The 23,880-nt window shown below is 41.0% G+C and overlaps 1 protein-coding gene across 1 annotated transcript in view; it reads left to right on the top strand.

Annotated features, from left to right (window-relative positions):
• Positions 1-23,880, top strand: part of CCDC7 (coiled-coil domain containing 7) — a 239,592-nt gene that overhangs the window by 127,139 nt on the left and 88,573 nt on the right. The window contains exons 17-21 of the mRNA XM_057731790.1: positions 1,456-1,566; positions 6,560-6,670; positions 12,583-12,681; positions 15,664-15,774; positions 22,025-22,135. Coding sequence (XP_057587773.1) covers positions 1,456-1,566; positions 6,560-6,670; positions 12,583-12,681; positions 15,664-15,774; positions 22,025-22,135 — 543 coding nt within the window. The remainder of the gene's footprint in view (positions 1-1,455; positions 1,567-6,559; positions 6,671-12,582; positions 12,682-15,663; positions 15,775-22,024; positions 22,136-23,880) is intronic.

Here is a 23,880-nt window from a genome sequence, read left to right as displayed (position 1 = left end):
TAAGAGTGGGCCAAATAAGTTTTCCAGTGTCAGGGAACTCACCACGATTGGACCAAACCAGTCCAAGAGCAAATAATAGCTAGTAAAGGAAGGAGAAGGTCTCAGGTGTACATGGCATTTCTCCTTCTTCATCCTCCCTGGGCAAAGTGGCCATGGAAGATGTTCTGAAAGAGGGGCGTCTGCAGTAACATACCAGAAAAAGTGCTGCTGTCCTTAACTAATTTTAACAAGATTATTCTCTTCGTGGTGGATTCAAACTATCCAAATCTCTGTAGTTTCTTTGGGTCACTGGGCAAAGCAATGCTAAGGGCTCTACCTACTTTCTCATTAAATATGAGAAACATTTGTTGCATCAAGGATGTCATCACTGCCAGGGACATGTTTAGGTTTAACAGTAGTTATTGTGTCTAATTCTGCATGCAACTTTAGGTGACCAACTACATTTTCTGGTTTACCTTTCCAGTATTTCTTTTTCTAAAGGTAAGTATCTTATATTTTCTATTCCCCATTCTTTTCTTTCCTAAAAGATAGCATACTTGATATCTTCTCTTTCTGTTTTTTCTACACTTAACCTGTTTCCTAGCAGTCCCTCCAAGTTGGATTATAAATGTCTTTTTTTAATATAAATTTATTTATTTATTTATTTATTTATTTATTTATTTATTTATTGGCTGTGTTGGCTCTTCGTTGCTGCACACGGGCTTTCTCTAGTTGCAGCGAATGGGGGCTACTCTTTGCTGTGGTACACAGGCTCCTCATTGCCATGGCTTCTCTTGCTGAGGAGCATGGGCTTTAGGCGTGTGGGCTTCAGTAGTTGCGGCACATGGGCTCAATAGTTGTGGCCCATGGGCTCTAAAGCACAGGCTCAATAGTTGTGGCACATGGGCTTAGTTGCTCCGCGGCATGTGAGATCTTCCTGGCCTAGGGATCGAACCCGTGTCCCCTGCATTGACAGGCAGATTCTTAACCACTGCGCCACCTAGGAAGCCCATAAATATCTTTTTTTAGCTTTATGTGTAACTCTTTGTACACAGTAATATATAGTACCCTAATTTATAGTATGTACCTTGTTATTCAACCAATCTCATATGCTAGTACATTTAGGTGCTTTTGAATATTTTGAGATTAAAAATATGGTGTAATGAATAACCTTTACATATACATTTTCATCGTTTGGTCTATGAGTATATATTAACCTAAGCTATAATTATCTAAAACAATAGGGACTGATATAAAATATATTTGATGCCAACAAATATTTATGCAATAGTGAGTCTTACATTACAGTTTTTCTCACAAATTTCATGTCAGGTCTAGCATTATGGTAATTTACTTATATTTTATATTTATAAAAATGAAAGACAATACTGCTAAACATGTATAAATTTGATATGTAGGGATTTCACAATAGAGCTGTTTTTCTGTTTAATGCACTGAATGTGTCTCTTTATGTAGCCCATGATGATGTGTCAGATGAAAATCTTATGTTTAAGCATCAAGACTCAAAGTCAGAAACAGAAATGCATGTAGAGAAACAAAAACCTTCTGGAGATGAAAGTCTCGTTAGTAAGTATAATAATTATAAATGACTAAATTATTTTAAAGTGTACTCATCAGAAGACCTTTTTTCTTTGGTTCATGAATATGTATTTGGGCATATTTTTTTTTGAACTAGTTAAAAGAATCCTTGTATTTATTTTTTACACAGCACGAATGCAGGTGACACAGTAAGTCCATAATTCCCCACAAAACTTATAAACTTAACAACTGAGAATCTGTGTTCTTAAAATATTCATCATTCATAGCTTACACGCTGTGGGATCCGTTCCATAGCAGCAGAGGACGTGTGCCTTTCAGCCAGCTGTTCCTAGACATGATGAATTAAAACCTCCAGCAGGTGCCTCTGGCCTGTGGCAGTGCCCTTATGCCTTAAGCTCCAATTGGTGAATAGAGAGATTGCTGAGATCTGTAACTCAAAAGGCAAAATGGATCAGAGGGGCCAAAAGGAAGGGTAGCCTAGAGGTGGCTTATTGGAGGGCTTCTAGGTCATCCTTCTGGCCCCATTGAAAGGAAATGACCTTTCTTGTAACCGTTTAGAGGGGTGGCATTGAGGATGAAAGTAGGTAAATAGTTCCATCAGTCCCTGGGCCTCTCTGCTGGAGCAGAGAGGGTCAAAGCCAGTCTTCTCCCATGGAATGAGACAATGAGACACCATACCCAGATCATGCCCAGGAATCTCACTTGAGTGCTTGCACGTTTTCTATAAAAGTGGCCCAGCAAGTTGCCACGTGTGTGTCAGGAGAGTGCTCAGCCCTTGTTGGGCAGTTCCCTTCTCTGGGCTCAATAGGATGATATTGTCAGTAGAGTAGAGGGCTAGTTCCTCCTCTGGAAAGTCTGGAGATTTACCACGTTATGATACATTGATGACAGATAGGAAATTCAGATAGAGTTGTGGAAGGGTATGAATGGTGAATTGTATCCATTCCATATAAAGATGAACTGATCGGAACATTCCCATTCAGAGGGGTACTGAAAAGGGCGTTTGTGATATCGATTGCTGCATAACAAGTTCCCACACTCTGGACAAGTTTCTACAACAGTCACACAGTCAGATGCCACTGATGCCAAGGCTGTCCTGTTGATTGAACAGCCAAAATCAAATGAGTATCTGTGAACTCAAGGTCAGGTACACAAGTCAGATGAGGTTTTGAATAGGGATATAGTCTCAAGGAGACTTTTGCTGCATTAAGCTCAGTTAAAGAGGGCAGTTATTTCTTTTTCTTTCCCATGCAGATTTTTGGGAGACAGAGGTACTAGGTGCTTGTAATCGGGTCAGTTCACAATCTTATGCTCCTCTAGCATGGCCTTAAGTTCAGTAATTTCCACCAGGGCTTGGAAGAATGTGAGTAGAGTTGCACATATACAATATGATGGTACTCTCCTGGAGAGCCCCACGGTGTCCACTAGCACTGCCAGAGACACATTAGCCTGACTGGTGATGTGTCCTGTGGCACCCTTTGACTCTTGCAAATGACCCATCAGCATGCCCTGAAAGAGTCTCACTAGCACCTCTCAAAGTACTCCTTCCAGAAAGGAATTTTACTTTATTGACTACTTTGTTCTCTGTGCCAATCTGTCAGAGAAAGCTACGGGTTTTGACTTGGTCAATTGAGATAGCAAGCCAAATTGAAGGTAACAATTAAGCTTTTATGTACTCCCTGTAATAGTTTAAGCAAGAGTCTAAACAGAAAAGGGTCCCAGCTCCATCAATGTTTCATTTTCCCCATAGAACCAAACCAGGCAAGGGTCAAATGTATCAATGAAGATGGGAGTAAGGGTTGGGGGAAGATTACCTCATATCTGAAGGAGCCCCAAAGAAAAGGATCTGGCTCGTTTATGACCCTAGGAACCTTGTGGCTATTGATGTAGAATAGCTAGGAGTGTAAAAGTCCTGAATACTAAGTAGTAACTGAGGAAAGTATCTTTAGGTTCCGGGAGTATAGTGGTCTACACAGAGGCACCTGAAAAGTACATTGTATCAGCTGATCCCTCCCGCTTTCACAAGGAGGCCTCTGATGGAGGCATCTGCTATAGGAATCCAGAATGCATAAGAACATAGTGCAGATGGGCCTTAGTCCTCCACTGCAACTACCTCCAGTGTCTAAAGTTTACTGGATCGCATCCAATTTGCTGTGGGATGAGAAGTATTCCTCCATGAGAACTGTCAGGTAGAGATCTTGTAATTGTCTATGGTTGGACCTGTAAAATCAAACATAGGATTTTGGCCTGTATTTGAACTCCTGTATATACATATGTATACATATATGTGCACATATACATACAGATATTCATACACACACCTACACTGAGTATCCTTTGTGTTTGCTGAGGTAGAGACAGAGATAAGCTTGGCTCTTTGGAGTGCTTGGAAGAAAAGCTTGACTTCCTTTGTGTTTTGAGGGGGTGGAGAAGAAAAAAAGCTTAGTTCCTTGGAGCTTGGAGTGAGACAATATACCCCCTTCCACTTTGTCCCCAGAGATATCAGTTTGGTACTAGGTCCTTGTACCTTGTTCACCTTAATGACCCAGTTGTGTTGTCACATGTGGGTCATCATGGAATCCAGTCCTTATTGGGTAGTACTCTTGTCTGGATACAGTGGAGGATGTCATCAATATAGTGGAATGTTAGTATTCAGTCTTGGAGCAGGGCTTTTTCTAGGTCAGGGGCTTGTGGAAGGACATTAAAGGTATGTTGCAACCCATTCCACATAAGGCAGACTGATCCTGGTCATTTGTGTGAACAAGAATGTTAAAAAGGGCACTTGTGATATCAATTGCTGCATACTTACTTCACTCAACTTGGGCAGCAAACCTCTCTGAAGGTCACAGGACTATGTGACACCAGTGTCCAGAGCTGTATATTGGCACTGAGCCAATGATGATCAATTGAGTCTCTAGGCACCCAAGGCCTTACACACAGACCTAAATGGCTTATGAATGGAGAAATAACCTCATGGAGAACTTTTGTTTCATTAAGATCAGCAATAAGAACAATGCTTTGTTTTTGGATAGTAAAGGTGCTAGGCACTGGTTTTCCACATGCACCACTAAAATGCCCCTAAAATGCAGTAGTTCCCATCAGGGCTTAGGGTACATTCAGTTATAGAAGCTATAACAATGGAGATTTTTTAGTAGCATGTAGGGACATGCGTGTAGTTGGATTTGGATAAAGATCCCACTTGGTGAGCTCAGATCAAAAACCAGTGAGCATTATCTGTTTCCTCCTCATCGTAATGTCCGTGCTTGTGGAGATCTTAGTCATGTGTGCATCAGTGTCCAAAAGGCGCAGATATGCAATTCTCACATATCTCTCCATTGAAGTATGACCTTAGCACATAGCCTCATGTCACAACTGTGGAGATAAGGAGCTTAGCCTAACCTTAATTCTTGTTTATATAGAAAATTGAGAGGTTGGATAAAAGTAGTGGTGGGGGGCTTGTGTCTTAGATTCATCTCAAGATTCACTGGGAAATGCAGAAGGAAGAGCATTTGAGTTAGATGTCATCATCATTTTGACTCTAGAGTGTCTGTGTGTTGGGTCAGCTATGGACCACTACCTGGCCATGAATTCCTTGGTGGAGAGTTCATCAGTGTTCTCCTTGAGATCCCATTGTTGAGTAACTAGACCCAGAGATTTCCTTGGGAAACCACTTAACCAGATCATCCATAAGTGGGCTCCTGATTACCATTTTTAGGTCACTTTCTTCACTGGCCAAATGATATCTATCTGTTGCTGGTTCTATTGTCTTGTGAATCAATTGACATCACCTTTTACGGAGGTTTAATTGAGCTAGGATACCAGCAAAGCTGGCACAAATGACACTGGAAATCTGAGTCTGGTTACCAGTGTCATCATCTACTGTTCTTGCTGCTCATTGTTGATCCAGAGGACCATCAGAGTGGCTTATCAGTCTTCCAGATGGCTATACAGGTGGTTAAAACACCTTTTATCAGTGTCAGGAAATTCATCATAAGAGGGCCAAACCTGAGAAAGAAGCCAGGGAAGGAGAGGGAATCAAGTGTTCACATCATTGCCCTCTCCCCTTTCTTGGGCAGAGTGGCCACTATCAAAGCACTCTGAATGAGGGAGTCTGTTGTGACACATCTTCTCACCAAGTTTCACAAATTACCTCCTTAATGATAGAGGAGAAGTACCCCAGTCGAACTAGTCTCTTCAGGTCACCGGCAAAGCAATCTTGAGAGCTTTACATACATTTTCGTTAAAAATGAGTCTCAAAAAATCATTACATTATAAGCTGTCTTATCAATGTCACGGACAAACTTAGCACTAACAGTAGTCATCAAGTGCAGTTCATTGAGCATGGTCTGCAATGTCTTTGGTAACAAACTATTTTGTTTTCTGTTTTTTTTATCTTTCTTATGTTTCATTTTGTAAAGATAACTTTCTAATTTTTTTTGTTTCCTTTTTGTTCTTTCCCAAAAGATAATATACTAGATATTCTATCAGTTTCTTATTTCACTTAACATGATATACTAGAAATTCCTCCAAGTTAGTTTGTGGGATCTTTTTCTTTCCTTTTACAGTTGTATGTACAGTTATTTTGACCATACTGAATACCATAGTTGATATTATCATAGTTTATAGTATATGCCTGAACCAGTCTCCTACATTTGCACATGTAAATAGTTTTGATTATCTTGCAGTTGCAGATATGCTGTAATGAATAATCTTGTGCATATACCTTTTCACAGTTTGGTTTATGACTATGTTTTAACCTAAAGTGTTAAGAAAACTAGAGACCAAATTGGAACATATTTGAAACCTATGAATATTAAAAAAAGGATGAGACAGTTTCAGTACCCATCCATTAAAACTCTTCTTACCATTTTTCATATCAATCCAGCATTATAATAATTTACATATAACTTTTTGACATGTGAGAAAATGCTAATGTACGTTCATCAGTAATTGGAAAGTATAGAATCAAACAGTATATCGATTTTTCCATTTATTGGGCTAAATGCCTCTCTTTATATAGTTCATACTAAAGTACCAGATGGAAATCCTGTGCTTGAACATCGAGACTCAATGTCAGAAATGCAACTGGAAGTAAAGAAACAAGGACCTTCTAAAGGAGAAGGACTCAGTGGTAAGTATAATAATTACAGATAACTTTATTTTTTAAAAATAATTTTTTAATTTATTTTTATTTTATTGGCTGCACTGGGTCTTTGTTGCTATGCGTGGGCTTTCTCTAGCTGAGGAGAGCGGAGGCTATCTTCATTGCGATTCGTGGGTTTCTTATTGCGGTGACTTCTCTTGTTGCAGAGCACGGACTCTAGGCACGTGGGCTTCAGTAGTTGCGACACATGGGCTCAGTAGTTTTGGTGCATGGGCTTAGTTGCTCTGCAGCATGTAGGATCTTCCCGGACAAGGACTTAAACTCGTGTCCCCTGCATTGGCAGGCAGATTCTTAACCACTGGGCCACCAGGGAAGCCCATAGATAATTTTAAATTATTTTAAATTAAACTCATCAGAAGATTATTTTTGTATGGTTTGTGAATATGTATTTGAACGTGTATTTTATAGAAATCTTATATACTTTGACTTAAAGTGTGAATACCCTAAGATAACTAGAGAACAAAGGCAAAATTATTCATACCCTTTGCTTGGTATTTCTGATCCCTTGGTCATAGGTCAGCCACTCAGTATCTACCATGACCCTATAACAGGCCAGGAAATGGCTCTTAAAGGGTGTTTACCTTTCAACTGACTCCTAGAGATATGGGTTTGAAAGCCCAAAGGGGTGCCTCTGACCCATGTCAGTGTCTTCTGCCACAACCTCCAACTGGTAAAGGGAAATGTTGCTGAGTTCTATAACTCAACGAGCAAATAGGGATTAGGAGGGTGTAGGGGAAGGGCAGTCTGGTGGCCTGTTGGAGGACCTCCATGGTATCCTCTTGGTCGTGGCCTCACTGAAAGGAAGTGACCTTTCTAATTATCCCATAGATAGGTGCCATCACGGACCATACATGGGAATGTGAGAGTGTAAATTGCTTAATTGTCCCACCAATCACTAGGCCTTCTTTTTATTTGTGGAAGTAGAGAGGACCAACACTTGGCACTCTTCTCTGGAATGAGATATCATGACCCTTACAGATCATGCTCAGAAATTTTATTAGGGTGCCAGGTAACTACCTTGTCTATAATAATGGCCCCACTGAGTTGTAGGTGGGTCTTTGGGGCATCCAGTCTTTGTTTAGTAGTGCCCATGTTGGGCCCTAAGACAGTATCATCCATAGAGTGGAAGTCTGTTGCACCCTGTGAGCATGGGATGTTTTCATATCATCACTTTTGCATTGATGACAGATATTTGGAGAATTTTGGTAGCCCTTTGGGAGTATGGTAGTGGTGTAGGGCAGACAACCCACAAAAAGGTATACCGATCATGATCATCCACAATGAAGGGATGCTGAAAAGGGCATTCGTTCTATCGACTGCTGCATACCAAGTTCCTTCAACTTCAGACAGTAGCCTGTATCACAGTCACAATGTCAGATACCATAGATGTAAGGGCTACACTATGACACTGAGCTGCATATATCAACTGAGTGAGTGTGCACCTAAAGCTGTGGGCACAAGTTGATTGAGTTTTTGAATAGTTAAATAGTCTCATGGAGAACTTTCACTTCATGAAGCAGTCATTTTTCTTCTCCTGGCAAGTATCTTGGGAGACAAAGGCACTAGGCACTGGTAATTAGACAGGTTCACAGTCTAACACATGCCAACAGAAATGGCCCTAACTGCAGCAGTTCCTGTCAAGAGTTAATATGAAGCAGGGGTTCACACTGACATTTCATCTATTCTAAAGATACGTATATTAGTGGGACCATAAAAATGGAAATTTGTAGTGATCTAAAGGGGTGTCCACACCCATTGTTGGATCTGGGTAAGGATCACATTGGTAATGTCCTCAGACCCAATGGCCCGGGACCCTTACCCAGATCCCTCACCCCTACCCAGTGAACATAATGTATTTCTCTATCATACTGGTGTCAGGAATTGAGATCACAGTCACATAGCCCCAGTATCCAAAAGACCCAAGAAATTCAATTCTTTCCTACTTCCCCATTAAACTCTGACCTTAGCATAGGTCCTAATGTTCCCACTGGGGACAGAGGGACCTGATCTAATTCATAGTCTTGTTCATTTTTAAAGGCAGAGAGTTGTTTTTTTATTTTTCTTTAAGAACTTTTATTGAGATACAATTGACATACAATAAACTGCATATATTTAAAGTGTACAATTTGATTTTTTTTTCTTATTAGTAATGTATATATTGCAATTCCAATCTCCCAATTCATCCCACCCCAGCCCACCCTGGAAAACAGAGAGTTTTGATAAAGATTGGTGGGCTCTCGGACACATGTCAAGATTCAATGGAAAGAGCTGAGCAATAGCACTTGTATTAGTCATAGGGGTCATCCCCACATGGATCCTAGTTCCTTCCTTTTAGACATCCCTTAGCCCACTGCCAGGCCATGAGTTCCTTGGTAGTGAGTCCATCAGCCTACCTCTTTGACACCTCATTATTGGATAGTCACCCATAGAGCTCTTCTAGAGATCTAGGCCTACGTTGTCCAGGAGCAGGTTACTGATTACCGTTTTCACATTGCTTTCACTGTTGGTCAGTCACTGCAGTAGGTGCTATTCCAGGTCCAGCAGTTCGTCAGTTAATATGCAGATTGCGTAGTGCCCAGTGACCTGACCTTATGAGGAGGTTTGCTTGAGCCTGATATCTGTCTACCAAGGGTGGCATGAATGAATCAATCAGGTTAAAAATCTCACTGTCCTCACTCCATCAGTGTAGACCCTGGGACCACCAACGTGGCACAAAGGGACACTGTCACTTCTGCAGTGGTGATCCAAACATGTTTTTCAGTATTAGAGAACTCATCACAGATTGGTCATCCTGTCAGAAACAAAATAGTAGCCAGCTGAGGAAGGAGAGAGTTTCAGATGTTTGGTTTTTTCATTCCCCACTTTTCTTCTACCTCCTTAGCCAACATGACTGCTGTCAGGACTCTCTAAGGAAGGTGTTTTGTAGTGACAGTCCCAACAGTATGTTTGACCTTCTCCTTCACTAAGTGTAACAAGATTAATCCCTTCACTATGGAGACAGGGACTTCCGTGGTGATCCAGTGGTTAAGAATCCACCACGCAATGCAGGGGAAATGGGTTCGATCCCTGGTTGGGGAACTAAGATCCCAGATGCCACAGGGCAACTAAGTCCATGTTTAGTGCTTCAATTACTGAGCTGCAGTTACAACTAGAGAGAAGCCCACGTGCCAAAACTACAGAGTTCATGCAGTCTGGAGCCCACTTTACAATTAGAGAAAAGCCCATGTGCCACAGCAAAGAGCTGGCACGCTGCAACGAAAGATCCTGCGTGCCACAACTAAAATCCAGTGCAGCTAAAAATAAGATTAATTAAAGAAAAATATGGAGGCAAACTACCAGGTCTAAGATCTCTTTTGCTACTGGGAAAAGTGATCCCATGACTCTCTTTTTTTTTTTTCACTGAAGCATAAGTTTTGGTAACTCATTGTGTTATAGGCTATCAGTTCCAGGAGCAAGCTTAGAGCTAACAATACTTAATGGGTACAACTCAAAATGCAGGGTCTCCCACGACTTTAGATCTCATTGCTGGTGGACCATGATCAGTAGCCACAAATTGCTTCCCTATCTCTCTCAGAATCTCTCTGGTGAATCTCTAATATGATTGACCCAGCAGGTGTCTTGGCCAATGAATTGAGGTCTAAAGAGAAGAAACTTTGTTCCCCCTCAGAACTGAAGAGCCTATAAAAATAAAATAGCGCTCTCCTAGAGCACCCTGCATGATCTGCTAGCCCTGTCCAAAACACATTGACCTGGCTGCCACAGTGCCCCAGGGGGCGCTCAGTAGTGAGAGCTAATGATCCTATGGTACCCTCCCCCACATCACCCCAGAATGTCCCACTGATTTACTAAGCACATCCCAAAGTGTCCCTTCCAGAAAGGCATTGAGCTTCATTTACCCTGCTTGTTGCTCCAATTTGTGTGATAGAGAAATGCCGTTTTTTGAGTTGGTCAATTAAAATAACAAGCCAAACTAAAAGTAACAAACCTTTATTCATGTACTACAGTAGTTCAAGCAGTAAAGGGCCCCAGCTATAGCAGTGTTCTGTTTTCCCTCTTGAAACAGCAGTGGGTGAGGGTTAGATGTATCAGTGCAAACTGGCATGAGATGTAGGAGAGGGTCATCTCATAGCTGAAGGAGCACCAGACAAAAGGCTCTTACTATTTTATGGACCCTACGCTATTGGAAGGTAGTAGTAGGAGGGATAGGAGTAGAAACACCCTGAATACTGAGTCATAACTGAGAAAAGTTTCCTCAAGTCCCATCCACCCCCACATAAGGTGGTCTAGGCAGTGGCAGTGACTGAACAGTACGGTGTCCCACTCAGGTACCTCCCCCCCCCCCCCCCACCCAGTGCCGAGGCCTCCAGTTGACAATGTCTGGGCTAAGAATGCATTGTGCTTAAGAGAGTGGTGGGGGAGGGAGGGCTGTGCCCTTGACTGCAACCACCTCCCATGCCTGCAGTGCACTGGCGATGCATCAAGTCTCTGGGCTGAGAAACTTCTCTTCCCCTTTTATAATTGTCTGTGATTGTGCGTGAAAGATCACACAGAAGATCCAGCAGGTCAGGTTTCTTAAATATACTCACATTTGATATATATGCTTACACATACATATGTATTTGTACACATATATTAGCCTGTATATCTATCTTTGTGTATATAAACCTGCACAGACATATTTAGAATTCATGATAAATCTTAGAAACCTTCAATTCTACCTCATCCCCTCAGAGCTTGTTCTGCCTTCTTCCATTTCATGTGTGTATGTCCTTCCTTCCACTTCATGAATGCTCTTTCTGAATAACAGCAGCTTTACTCATTTGTTCCATCTTGTTATGCTTCTAAAATTATTTTGGAATTGCTTCGCCTATAGGTATGGGAAAACAAGCCTACTGAAAATATTTTGTCATGTGTTTACAGTCGCTCCATGCTGCTGCCCATGAATGAGGGTATATGTCAACTATTGTATTGATGAGTTACTTGCATTAGTACTTTTTTTCTTTCAGTAGGTTCATTTCTTTAAGTTTACATTCAGTTTTAGTTCCTCTTTGGTTATTTAATTTTCTTTTTGAAACATGTGGAAACTGACCCTGCTTCCAAAAGTAAAAACTATGCAAAAAGGTATACTTACTTTAGTACCATTTCTTCCTCAGTTCTCTCTCTTTCACCCTGTGGGTAACCAACTACATTGTTTTCTATCTCACTTGTGTTTCATTTTATAAAGGTGAGTAACTCTCTAATTCTCTCTCTCTGTCTCTCTCTCTTTTCTCTCTCTGTCTCTCTCTATTTTATTTCCTTATTTCCCTATCTTCCTTATCTAAAAGGTACCATACAACCTTTCTCCTTCTGGGTTTTTTTTTTCCACTTGATATTATCTCCTCGAAGTCCCTCAAAGTCTGTTTATAGAGGTTCATTTGATTCCTTTTACATCACTACATACAACTGTTTGTACCATGTTATTTACCATAATTTACAAAGTTTATAGTACACGTATTGGCTTGTTTATCCAATTTCCCATGCATGAACATTTACATGTAATTATGAATAACGCTGTAATTAGCAAATTGTACACATGCATTTTGTTGGTTGGCCTATGACCCCTACATGATGTGTAAAATATAAATAACCTAAGAGAAATAGAGACAAATGTAAACTATGTATAATGCCTGGAAATGTTTATGAGATAATGAGAAAGATTCAAAACACATCTATTTATTAAAACTCCTCTCACAATCTTATCAGATCTAGCATTATGGTAACTTTGCTATAACTTCAGAAAACTGAGAATGTTGCTGTATGCTTATTATAAATTTGATATATAGAGATTTCATAATAGATGTATTTTTCTATTCAGTGGACTAACTATATCTCTTATGTAGCTCATGATAAAGCATCAGATGAAAATCTTATGTGTGAGCATCAAAAATCAATGTCAAAATCCCAAATGCAAGTAAACAAACAAAGAGAGAAAAGACACAGTAAGTATACTAATTATAAGTAACTTTAAATTATTTAAAATTAATTACAGCCAAAGATCTTTTTCTTTGGTTCATAAATCTGTATTTTAATACATATTTTGTAGAAATTCTATACTTTGATCTAAAGTATAAATACCCTAAGATGACTAGAGGATAAAAGCTAAAGTTGTGAAACTTTTGGTCAATATTTTAGATTGTAATAATTTTCATAGTCATAGTTCGTGCACTCAGTACCCCTAAACCAATAATAGGCACATAATTGTCTTTCAAAATTGTCTTTCACCCTACTGTAGGAAGTTAGGCTTACAGAAGCCCAAATTAATCCACTATCTTGTGGAATTTCCTTCTCCCAAAGACTCTAATTGGTGAACAGAGGAGTTGCTGAGAGCTGTAAAATTGTAGATCAAAGGGGCCGAGGGGAAGTGTGACCTGGCAGACCTGTTGGATGGCCTCGAGACTGTTCTGTTGGTTGAGATACATTCAAATGTAGGCGCCTTTTTGGAAACTTAATAGTTGGTTTCAGTCAGGATCCCATTGAGGGGAATGTTAGAATGCCAGCAGCAGAATAGTTCCACGGCTTTTGGGGACTCTTTTGTATTTGTTGTGACTAAGAAGACAGATATTGGCAGGTATCTCCTCAAGAATGATACATATTGTGCTTTCCCACAAAGTCCTTGTCCATGTCCCTATTAATGACCCGGCTTTGTTGCTTGAGTATAAGTCAACATAGTATCGGTCCTTGTGGTGTAGTACACATGCCTGGGCCCACCAGGAGGATGTCACCAATATACTGGAAGTCTGTTGCTCCATCTGTGTATGGCAATTCTTCCTGCTCATGGCCTTGTGGAAGGACATTAAAGGTGTATTGCAACCCTTACTCTGAAGGCAAACTGATCCTGATCATCTGTGTGGACAGGGATGCTGAAGGGCATTTGCAATATGAATTGCTTCATACCTGTTTCCATCTGCTTGGGCAGCAGTCTCTATGGCAGTCACAGTGTCTGATAAGGTCAGTGTCCTGATCTGTACAGCAGCATTAAGCTGCCTGTAACTAAGTCTGTAGGCACGTAAAGCCATATACACAGGTTGACTCAGTTATTTAATGGAAAAATAATCTCACAGAGGTGTTTGGCTTACCTAAACTCAGCGAAGAGGGCAAGCATTTGTTTTTCTTTGCTTAGTAGTTGTTTTTGGAGATAAATCTCTAGGCACTGGTAGTCTGGTAGGTTTACAGTCTTCCATATGCCCCACTAAAATGACCCTGACTGCATCACGGCTTGAGGCTGATGTGAGTTGGAGTTCACATAGACAATACACCAGTACTCATAATATTTTCAGTACTGGGGGCTATAACATAGAGGTGTATAGTGTCCAAAGGCACCCCCCACCATGGCCAGGTGGAAATCAGGCTTAAAAAACATTAACTGTTTTCCTCTCATCCTGATGTCAGAATTGTGGAGATAATAGTCATTGGTAAACTAGTAGCCAAATGGCCCAAGGTATGCAGTCTCTCCCCACTGCCCCTATGAACTCTGAGTTGGCATATATCCTTAGATGTGAAAGGGAACATAGGGACCTTTGCCTAATCCCTAATCTTGTGTATTTTTAAAAGCCAAGCATTCTGGATAAAAATAGGCAAACAGAGTTCTATGATTCATCTTAAGATCACTGAGAGGAGCAGAGGGAATCACACATGTATTAGTAATAAGTGTCATCACCATTTTGATTCTCGTGGGAATGTGTGTTGGCCCCCATGGCTCACTACCGGGCCACAGGATGCTTGGTAGAGAGCCCATCCATCCCTTCCTTAAGCCTCCATTGCTGGGTAACTAGACAATGTTTCCAGTGGCAGGGAACTCATCATGGGATTGTTGAACTTTTCAGAAACCAAATGTCAGTCAGAAGAGGAAGGAGAGTGTCTTAGGGGTTTGTGTCTTTCCTTCCCCATCCTCTTCCTTGTTCTCCTTGGAAAAAGTGGCCCATGGCAGAGAACTCAGAGCCAGGAGTTCTGTTGGGACACAGCCAACAAGGTGCCACTGTCCCTCACTGTGTTAACAGGAGTAGCTCCTCCATGGTGGAGTCTGTAGTCTCCTCAGGTTGCTGGTCAGGTGAAACTGATAAATCTGGATTCTTTTCCATTGCACGTAAGTCTCAAAACCTCGCTGTATCGTGGGCTATCCATCGGTGCCAGAGACCAGCTAAGAGCTCATAGTAGTCACTGGGTACAACTCAGCCAGCACTTTCTGCAGGGAATTTTGTGACCCACCACATTGTCTTTTGGTTTAAATTTCCAGTATTTCATGTTGTAAAGATAAGTATCTTTTGTCATTTTTTTATCAAATTCTATTTCTTTCATTTTTTCTTCCTTCCTTCCTCCCTTCCTGCCTCCCTCCCTTCCTTCCTTTCTCTCAAGATAGCATACTAGGTATGCTCTCTTTCTGGTTTTCTTTTCTTCATTAAGTGTTAGAAATGCTTCCAAGTCAGTTTGTTGGGATCTTTTTCATTCCTTTTTTGCCTGTTTATACAGCAGTGTGTGCCACATTATATCTCATAGTCTATTATTTTCATAGGTTACATATGTTACTTTAGCCAACCAATTGCCTATTCTTATATGGTTACGTAGTTTTGTATATTTTGCAATTACAAATATGCTACATTGAATACCCTTATACATATGTATATTTTCCTTGTTTGGTCTATCAACATGTATTAACTGAAAATTTGAAGAAAACAGAAAATGAGAGACTAATATAAAACATATTTGATCTAGGAATATTAATGATATGATAAAATACCTTCTATGCACAGTCATTAAAACTCTTCTAAAAGTTTTTATATCAGATCTCACATCATGGTGATGTACTTATACCTTCATAAAAATGGGAGAACATGCCACTGTTCACTTGCCGTAAATTTGAAATCTAAGGATTTCACAGTAGAGTACTTTTTTATTCAGTGAACTAAGTGCTTCTCTTTATACAGCTGAGAATGAAGTACCAGACGGAAATCGTCTGCTTGAGCATCAAGAGTCGGTGTCAAAGTCAGAGATTCAAGTGAAGAAACAAAGCCATCACAAAGAGGAAAGGCTTCCTAGTAAGTACAAAAAATACAGAAGTTTTTAAATTATTTTAAATTAAGCTCCTTCGAAGATGTTTTTGTTTCGGTTCAGGAATATGTATTTTTTGAGCATACATATTGTAGAAATTTTACACTTTGACTAAAGTGTGCATACCATGAGATAACTAGAGGGAAAAAGCAGAAATATTGATACTTTTTGATTGGAATTTCTGTTCTTAAGATTATTTTGTGACCAGAAGATGAATGCCCCACGGCCCAAGAGCAGGTGAATAATTGTCTCTCCAAAGTAGTGTGTGCCTTTCAGCCGACTCCAGGTAACTATGGGTACAGAGGCCCAATGGATGCCTCTACGTGTGGCAGTGGCCTTTTTCCATAGGCTCCAGTGCCAAACAGATGTTTCAAGATCTGTAAATCAAGCATCAGATGGAGTCAGGAGGCCTATTGGAGGACCTTTCGGGCATGCTCTCGGTTGTGTCCTCACTGAAAGGGAGCAGGCTTTCTGGTAACCCCATAGATTGGTGTCATCAAGGACTCCACATGGGCAAATGAGAGTGCAAGCAATAGAAGAGTCTCACTAATTGCTGGGCCTCTTTTTATTTGTCAGAGTTGAATAGCCCAAACGTGCCAGTCTTATCCTCTAGCATGAGATGTCACACCCCTAGAGGCCATCTCCAGGAATTCCACTAGGGTACGAGGTAACCAACTGTACCTCGTGTGTACTAATGGCCCAGCCAAGAGCTACTGGTGGGCTTACAGTGCATCTAGTCCTTGTTGGGTGGTGTCCTGGTCTGGCCCACTTGGGTTAGAACTAGTCCTCCCTCTAAGAGCAGGCCACTTAGAAGTCATGAGCTGTGCCCTGATTACAGATATGTGAGCAATTTGGTGGCCATGTGAAGGACATTAGTATGATGTTGCAACTCCTTCCATATAATGCAAACTAATAACTGTGATTATTTACGTGGAGAAGGTTGTAGCAAAGGGCATTTGATTTGTCCATTGCTGCATATGGAGATCCTTCAGTTTGGATCCTCTATGACAGTTACAGTGTCAGGTACCACTGGGGCTCAGGGCTGTACTAGAGCATTGACCTACCCAAATCAATTGAGTCATGTGTACTTGAGGCTGTGTACAAGGTCAAGTTAGTTATTCAAATGGAAAGTAGGCTCATGGAGAGATTTCTGTTCATTAAGCTCAGCAATGAGAGCAGTTATGTCTTTTTCTTCCCGGGAATTTGTTTGGGGAGATACAGGTGCGAGACACTTTTTAGTCTGGAGGTTCTTACTCTTCCTCGTGCCCCTCTAAAACCCCCCTAAATACAGCAGTTCCCATCAGAGTTTGGGGCTGAATTCAGGCATGGATGCACATAGAAAATGCATGTGTAGCAATACATATTCACTAGTGGGGGCCATAAAAATGGAGGCTTTTGGTTGCCTGAAAGTGTGCACTCACAGTAGTGTTTGAGCAAGACTGTCCTTGGTGGTGGCCTCAGATGAAAAACCAGAGAGCTTTCCCCTAGTGTCAGAGGTTACAGAGACCATGGTCACCTGTGCAGCAGTAGCCTAACGGCTCTAGAAATGCTGTATCACCCCACCCCACTTTGAATTCTGACCTTGGCATACATGCTCAGGTCATTACCCATGACATAAGAGTCTTGACCTAATCCCTAATTTGTTTATTTTCGGAAGCATTAAAGGTCTGGGTAAAAGGAGTGGATGATTCTCTCATTCACGTCAGTGTTACTTGAAGGAGCAGAGGAAAGAGCATTAGTATTAATCATTGGGATCATCACAATTTGGACTTTAGTGGGGATGTGTGTTGAGACCTCTGGCCCCTTACCTGGCCAGGAGCTCTTTGGTGAAAAGTCTGTCAGTGTTCTCCTTGAGACCCCACTGGAGAGTAATTAGACCTAGAGGTTTCTTTGGGAAAACCTTTAACTAGATTGTCCAGGGGTTGGTGCCCATTACCATTTTTAGGTCTGTTCACTGGTCAGATCATACTATCTTCTTGATAGCTACTTTTTCCATGACTTGAAATTTGTCAGTCAAGATCTGGTTTGTGCCGTGAACCAATTGACATCACCTTATAAGCAGGTTTAATTGAGCTAGGAAACCAGCAGAGTTGGCCTGAAGGAAACAAGAAATCTGAGTGTGGTCAAAAATTTTATTATTACTGTCCTCACTCTACCTGTGACTTTAGAGACCGTGATGATCCAAACATGTTTTTCAGGCTCTCCTGTTGGAGCTGAAACAGTACCCAGCCAAGGAGGGGAAATGTCTCAGGTGTTCATGTCTTTTATCCCCCTTTTCCTTTACCTCCTTGGACAGTAAGGGACTGGCACGTTCACCATGGGGCTCTACAGTGACATACCCTACAACATGCCTTCTCCCTCACTTAATTTAACAAAATGACCCCCTTTCCCTGGAGGCAAACTACCTTAGCCCCCAAGGTCTCTCTGAGTTGGTAAGCAAAGAAATCCTCCGGACTCTGTGTTCTTTTTCATTAAAGTCTGAGTCTCAACAGCTTACTGCCTCATAGGTTGTCCGTTAGTTTCAGGGGTGTGGTAGAGCTAACAGTGGTCCTGGGGTGCAAGTCAGCACACAGGGTATCCAGAGTTTATGGAACCATCGGTAGCTATACAGTTGTTTCTCTAGTTTTCCCAGAGCCCATGTGTGAGTCTCTCATTTGACTCATTGAGCATCTTGGTAGGTTAATCAGAGACTAAGGAGAAAGACAGTTGTTCCCCTTCAGAACTGAAAAGCCTATGAAAGTAACCCAGACACAGACACGTCTATTAAGAAGATGTGGTATGCAGTGGAATATTACTCAGCCATGGAAAATACTGAAACACTATGGACCCAGAGGGTAGTATTTAGTGACACAAGTCAGAGAAAGAAGGACAAATACTATATGATATCACTTACATGTGGAATCGAAAAAGTAATACAAATGAATGTGTATAAAAAGTATGAACAGACTCACAGATATAGAACACAAACTTGTGGTTATCAAAAGGGGGAGGGATAAATCAGGGGTGTGTGGTGAACAGGTACAGACTACTTTGTATCAAATAGATAAGCAACGAGGATATACTGTATAGCACAGGGAATTATACTTATTCTCTTTTAACAACCTATAATGGAATATAGTCTGTGAAAATACTGAATCAGTATGCTGTACACATGAAACTAACACGATATTGTAAACCAGCTCTACCTCAATTTAACAAAAGCTTCTGCAAACAATACAGTAGCACTCTTGAGAGCTCCATGGCATCCTCCAGTACTTTAGGAGACTCGTTTGCCTCACTGGCTACATGCTCTGCGCATCTCTTAGAAGTAATCTAGTAGTACCTCCCTCCCCACCATGTCCTGCATGCTCATTGGCACCTCCCAAAGTGTTCCTTCCACAAAAACATTGTGCATCATTGACCACACTGCTCTTTGTATTAATTTGCTAGAGAGAGAGAAGAGATGCCAGTTTCTGAATTGGTCTATTAAGATAATAAGCCAAACTCAAAATAACAATTAACCTTTATTCACTTCCCACCGTAGTATAGGCTGTCGGCCATGCAGGGGAGGACACCAACTCCAGTGTGTTGCATTTCACTCCTTGCAACAGCACCTGCCAAGGGGCAGACACATCAGTGCAGACTCAGGTGAGGAATGGTCTCACAGCTGAAGGAACCCCAAACAAAAGGCTGTTGCCAATTTGTGGACCCCAGGGCTTGGGTATCTAGAGTTCTGAACAGCCTCAGCATGATTACTCACTTGCTCAATCCTGTAATGCTTCTCAAATGATTTCAGAATTGCTTTGCACTTACCACTAGAAAAACAAACCAGGTTTTAAAAATATTTCATGACTTGTTTGTGGTCCACCTCCCCCTACCCACCCCACTCCCATGTCCAAGAGTGAGGGTTTATGTTAAATACTTTATTGATGAGTTACTGCTTTTATTTTTGCCTTCAGCAGTTTCATTTCATTAAGTTTGCTTTCTCTTTCCATTCCATCTTCTTATTCTGTGGTTTAATTTTATTTAGAAATATGTAGAACATGAACCTACTTTTTTTTTTTAAGCTCTTTATTGGAATATAATTGCTTTACACTCTTGTACCAGCTTTTGAGGTACACCAAAGTGAATCAGCTGTATTTATACATGTATCCCCATATCCTCTCCCTCCCATGACTCCCTCCCACCCTCCCTGTCTTGGCCCTCTAAGGCATCACCCATCATTGAGTTGATCTCCCTTTGTTATACAGCAACTTCCCACTAGCTATCTATTTTACAGTTGGTAGTGTATATGTGTCTATGCTACTCTCTCACTTCATCCCAGCTTCCCCTTCGCCCGCCAGCCCTGTGTCCTCCAGTCCATTCTCTGCATCTGCATCCTTATTCTTGCCCTGTCACTGGGTTCATCAATACCATTTTTTTTTTTTTTTAGATTCCGTATATATGAGTTAGCATACAGTATTTGTTTTTCTCTTTCTGGCTTACTTTGCTCTGAATGACAGACTCTAGGTCTATCCACCTCATTACATATAGCTCCATTTCATTCCTTTTTATAGCTGAGTAATATTCCATTGTATATATGTGCCACATCTTCTTTATCTATTCATCTGTTGATGGGTATTTAGGTTGCTTCCATGTCCTGGCTATTGGAAATAGCGCTGCAATGAACATTATGGTACATGTTTCTTTTTGGATTATGGTTTTCTCTGGGTATGCCCAGGAGTGGGATTACTGGGTCATATGGTAGTTCTATTTTTAGTTTTTTAAGGAACCTCCAAACTGATTTCCATAGTGGCTGTACCAACTTACATTCCCACCAGCAGTGCAGGAGAGTTCCTTTTTCTCCACACCCTCTCCAACATTTATTGTTTCTAGATTTTTTGATGATGGCCATTCTGACCGGTGTGAGGTGATACCTCATTGTGGCTTTGACTTGCATTTCTCTAATGATTAGTGATGTTGAGCATCTTTTCGTGTGTTTATTGGCCATCTGTATGTCTTCTTTGGAGAAATGTCTATTTAGGTCTTCCGCCCATTTGTGGATTGGGTTATTTGCTTTCTACTTCTAAAAGTTAAAAAATATACAGAGGTATGTATAGAGGGTTATCATTCCTTCCTCAGTCTTCCCTCTCATCTTGTAGGTAACCAAGTACATTGTTTTGTTGACAGCTTTCCTGAGTTTCTTCTATTTTTTTCTCTTTCTCTTTGTTTTTTCTTGTTTCTTCTTTTTTTTTATGCAATGTTTCATACTAGTGTTCCCTTTTTCAGGTTTTTTAAAAATAGATAAATTTATGTATTTATATATGTATTTATTTAATTGGCTGTGTTAGGTCTTTGTTGCTGTACGCAGCCTTTCTCTAGTTGAGGCAAGCGGGGCCTACTCTTTCTTGTGATATGCAGGCTTCTAATTGTGGTGGCTTCTCTTATTGTGGAGCATGGGCTCTAGGCACATGGTCTCAGTAGTTGTAGCACACAGGCTCAATAGTTGTGGATCATGGGCTCTAGAGCGCAGGCTCAGTAGTTGTGGCGCATGGGCTTAGTTACTCTGAGGCATGTGGGATCTTCCCAGATCAGGGATCAAACCTATGTCCCCTGTATTGGCAGACAGATTCTTAACCACTGTGCCACCAGGGAAGTCCTCGGTTTTTTTTTTAAACTTAACACTGTTCTTAGCAATCTCTCCTAGAAATCCCTCCAAGTCAGTATATAAAGATCTGTTTCATTTAGATTATACCACTGTGTACAGCTGTGTGTACCACATTATTTACCATAATTTATCTTATACCATTGTGTATAATACATGCCTTAGTTTATTTAACTAATCTTCTCTGCTTTAAAATTTATATGGTTTTGAATATTTTGCACTTTCAAATAAGTTGTAATGAATAACTGTGTACATATTCATTTTTATTTTTGGTTTTATGAATACATATTAGCCTAATGTATAAAAAACCTAGGAAAACTAGGCTTTATATATATGTATATGTTTGTGTGTTTCTGTGTGTGTGTGTGTGTGTGTATTTATATATCTGTGTGTGCCTATATATAATATTTAATGCCCAGAAATTTTAGTGATACAATTTCTTTAACATATACTCGTTAAAAATGTTCTCACATAATCTGACATTATGGTAATTTACTTATAAGTTTATCAGAATGAGAGAAAGTTTTGCTGTATATTTGTTATAAATTTGAAATCTAGAGATTTCATAGTAGATCTGTTTTCCATGAAGGAACTAAATGCATCTGTTTATGTAGCTCATGATGACACACCAGACAAGAATCACGTGCTTAAGCATCAAGAGTCAGTGTCAAAACTCCCCATGCAAGTGCAGAAACAAATAACTTCCAGAGGAGGAACACACAGTAGTGAGTATAACAATTATAGATATGTTTAAACTAAAAACAAATAATCACATCTGATCTTTTTTCTTTAGTTAATGAATATGTTTTTGAGCATATAATTTATAGCAATTTTACACTTTGATCTAAATATGAATGGCATAAATTGGGAGATTGGGATTGCTATGTATACATTAGTATGTATAGAATAGATGACTTAAGAAAAAAATATCTAATTGTACACTTTACATATATGGAGTTTATTGTATGTGAAAAATAAATAAAGAAAAATAAAGGCCACCTGAAAATAAATAAATGTGAATACCATAAAATAACTAGAGAACAAGAACCATTTCACATTTGGTTGGAATTTCTGGTTATAAGAGTACTTCATGGTGGGACTTCTACACTCATTGTCCATCAGGCCCAATAATTGGTCAGTAGTTTTTCACAGGATGTTTACTTTCGGCCAGCAATAGGAGATTATGAATGCAAAAGCCAGGTGGGCACCTCTGATGTGTGCCAGTGTTCTTTTGCCGCAGGCTCCAATTGGCAAACAGAGAGATTGCTGAGACCTATAACTTCAAAGGCAATAGATTCAAAGGGGCAAGGAAAAGGTTGCCTGTGTAGCCAGTTGGAGGGTCTCCAGGGCATCCTGTTGTCAGGCCCCACTCAGGATGAAGGTTTTCTGCTACCCTGATCGATGGGTGCTGTCATCAAGATGACCATGTAGGGGAAGGTGTGAGTACCAGTATCTGAATAGTCCCACTAGTCATTGGGCATCCTCTATATTTGTTGGGGCTGAGAGCCTGAGCATGACTAAAACTTGGCAGTTACTGCCTCTAGAGAGAGCTACTGTCCCTTCCCAGTTTATTCCCAGAAATTTCCCAGGAGTCATAGGTCCTTGTGCCTTGTCCATCATAATGTCCTAGACATATTGCTACATGTGGGTCAGAATGGCATCCAGTCCTGGCTAGATAGTACCCTTGCCTGGACCAGGTAGGAGGCATTCATTAATATGTGGAAGGCTAGTGTTCCTTCTGGGAATGGGACTTCTTCCTGCTCATGGCCTTGTGGAAGGACGTTAAAGGTGTATTGCAGGGAAGAATCAAGATGGTGGAGTAGGAGAACGTATGCTCACTTCCTCTTGCAAGAGCACTGGAATTACAGCTAACTGCTGAACAACCATTGACAGAAAGACTCTGGAACTCACCAAAAAAAACGACCCCACATCCAAAGACAAAAGGGGAAGCCGCAGTGAGACGGTAGGAGGGGCACAGTCACGTTAAAATCAAATCCCATAAATGCTGGGTGGGTGACTCACAAGCTGGAGAACAGTTATACCACAGAAGTCCACCCACTAAAGTGAGGGTTCTGAGCCCCAATTCAGGCTTCCTAACCTGGGGATCCAGCAACGGGAGGAGGAATCCCCAGAGAAACAGACTTTGAAAGTCAGCGGGATTTGATTGCAGGACCTCCACAGGACTGGGGGAAATGGAGACTCCACTCTTGAAGGGCACACAAAAAAGTGTCCTCACCAGGGCCCAGGGGAAAGGAGCAGTGACCCCATAGGAGACTGAACCAGACCTACCTGCTGGTGTTGGAGGGTTGCCTGCAAAGGTGGGGGGCAGCTGTGGCTCACCGAGGAGACAGGGGCACTGACAGCAGGGGTTCTGGGAAGTGCTCATTGGCGTGAGGCCTCCCAGAATCCACCATTAGCTCCACCAAAGAGCCTGTAAGCTCCAGTGCTGGGTCGCCTCAGGCCAAATGAC

The sequence above is a fragment of the Hippopotamus amphibius genome, chromosome 4 (genome assembly GCF_030028045.1).
Source record: "Hippopotamus amphibius kiboko isolate mHipAmp2 chromosome 4, mHipAmp2.hap2, whole genome shotgun sequence".
Classification (NCBI taxonomy): domain Eukaryota; kingdom Metazoa; phylum Chordata; class Mammalia; order Artiodactyla; family Hippopotamidae; genus Hippopotamus; species Hippopotamus amphibius.
Note: the sequence above shows the minus strand (reverse complement) of the source record. Positions and strands in the feature narration are given on the sequence as shown.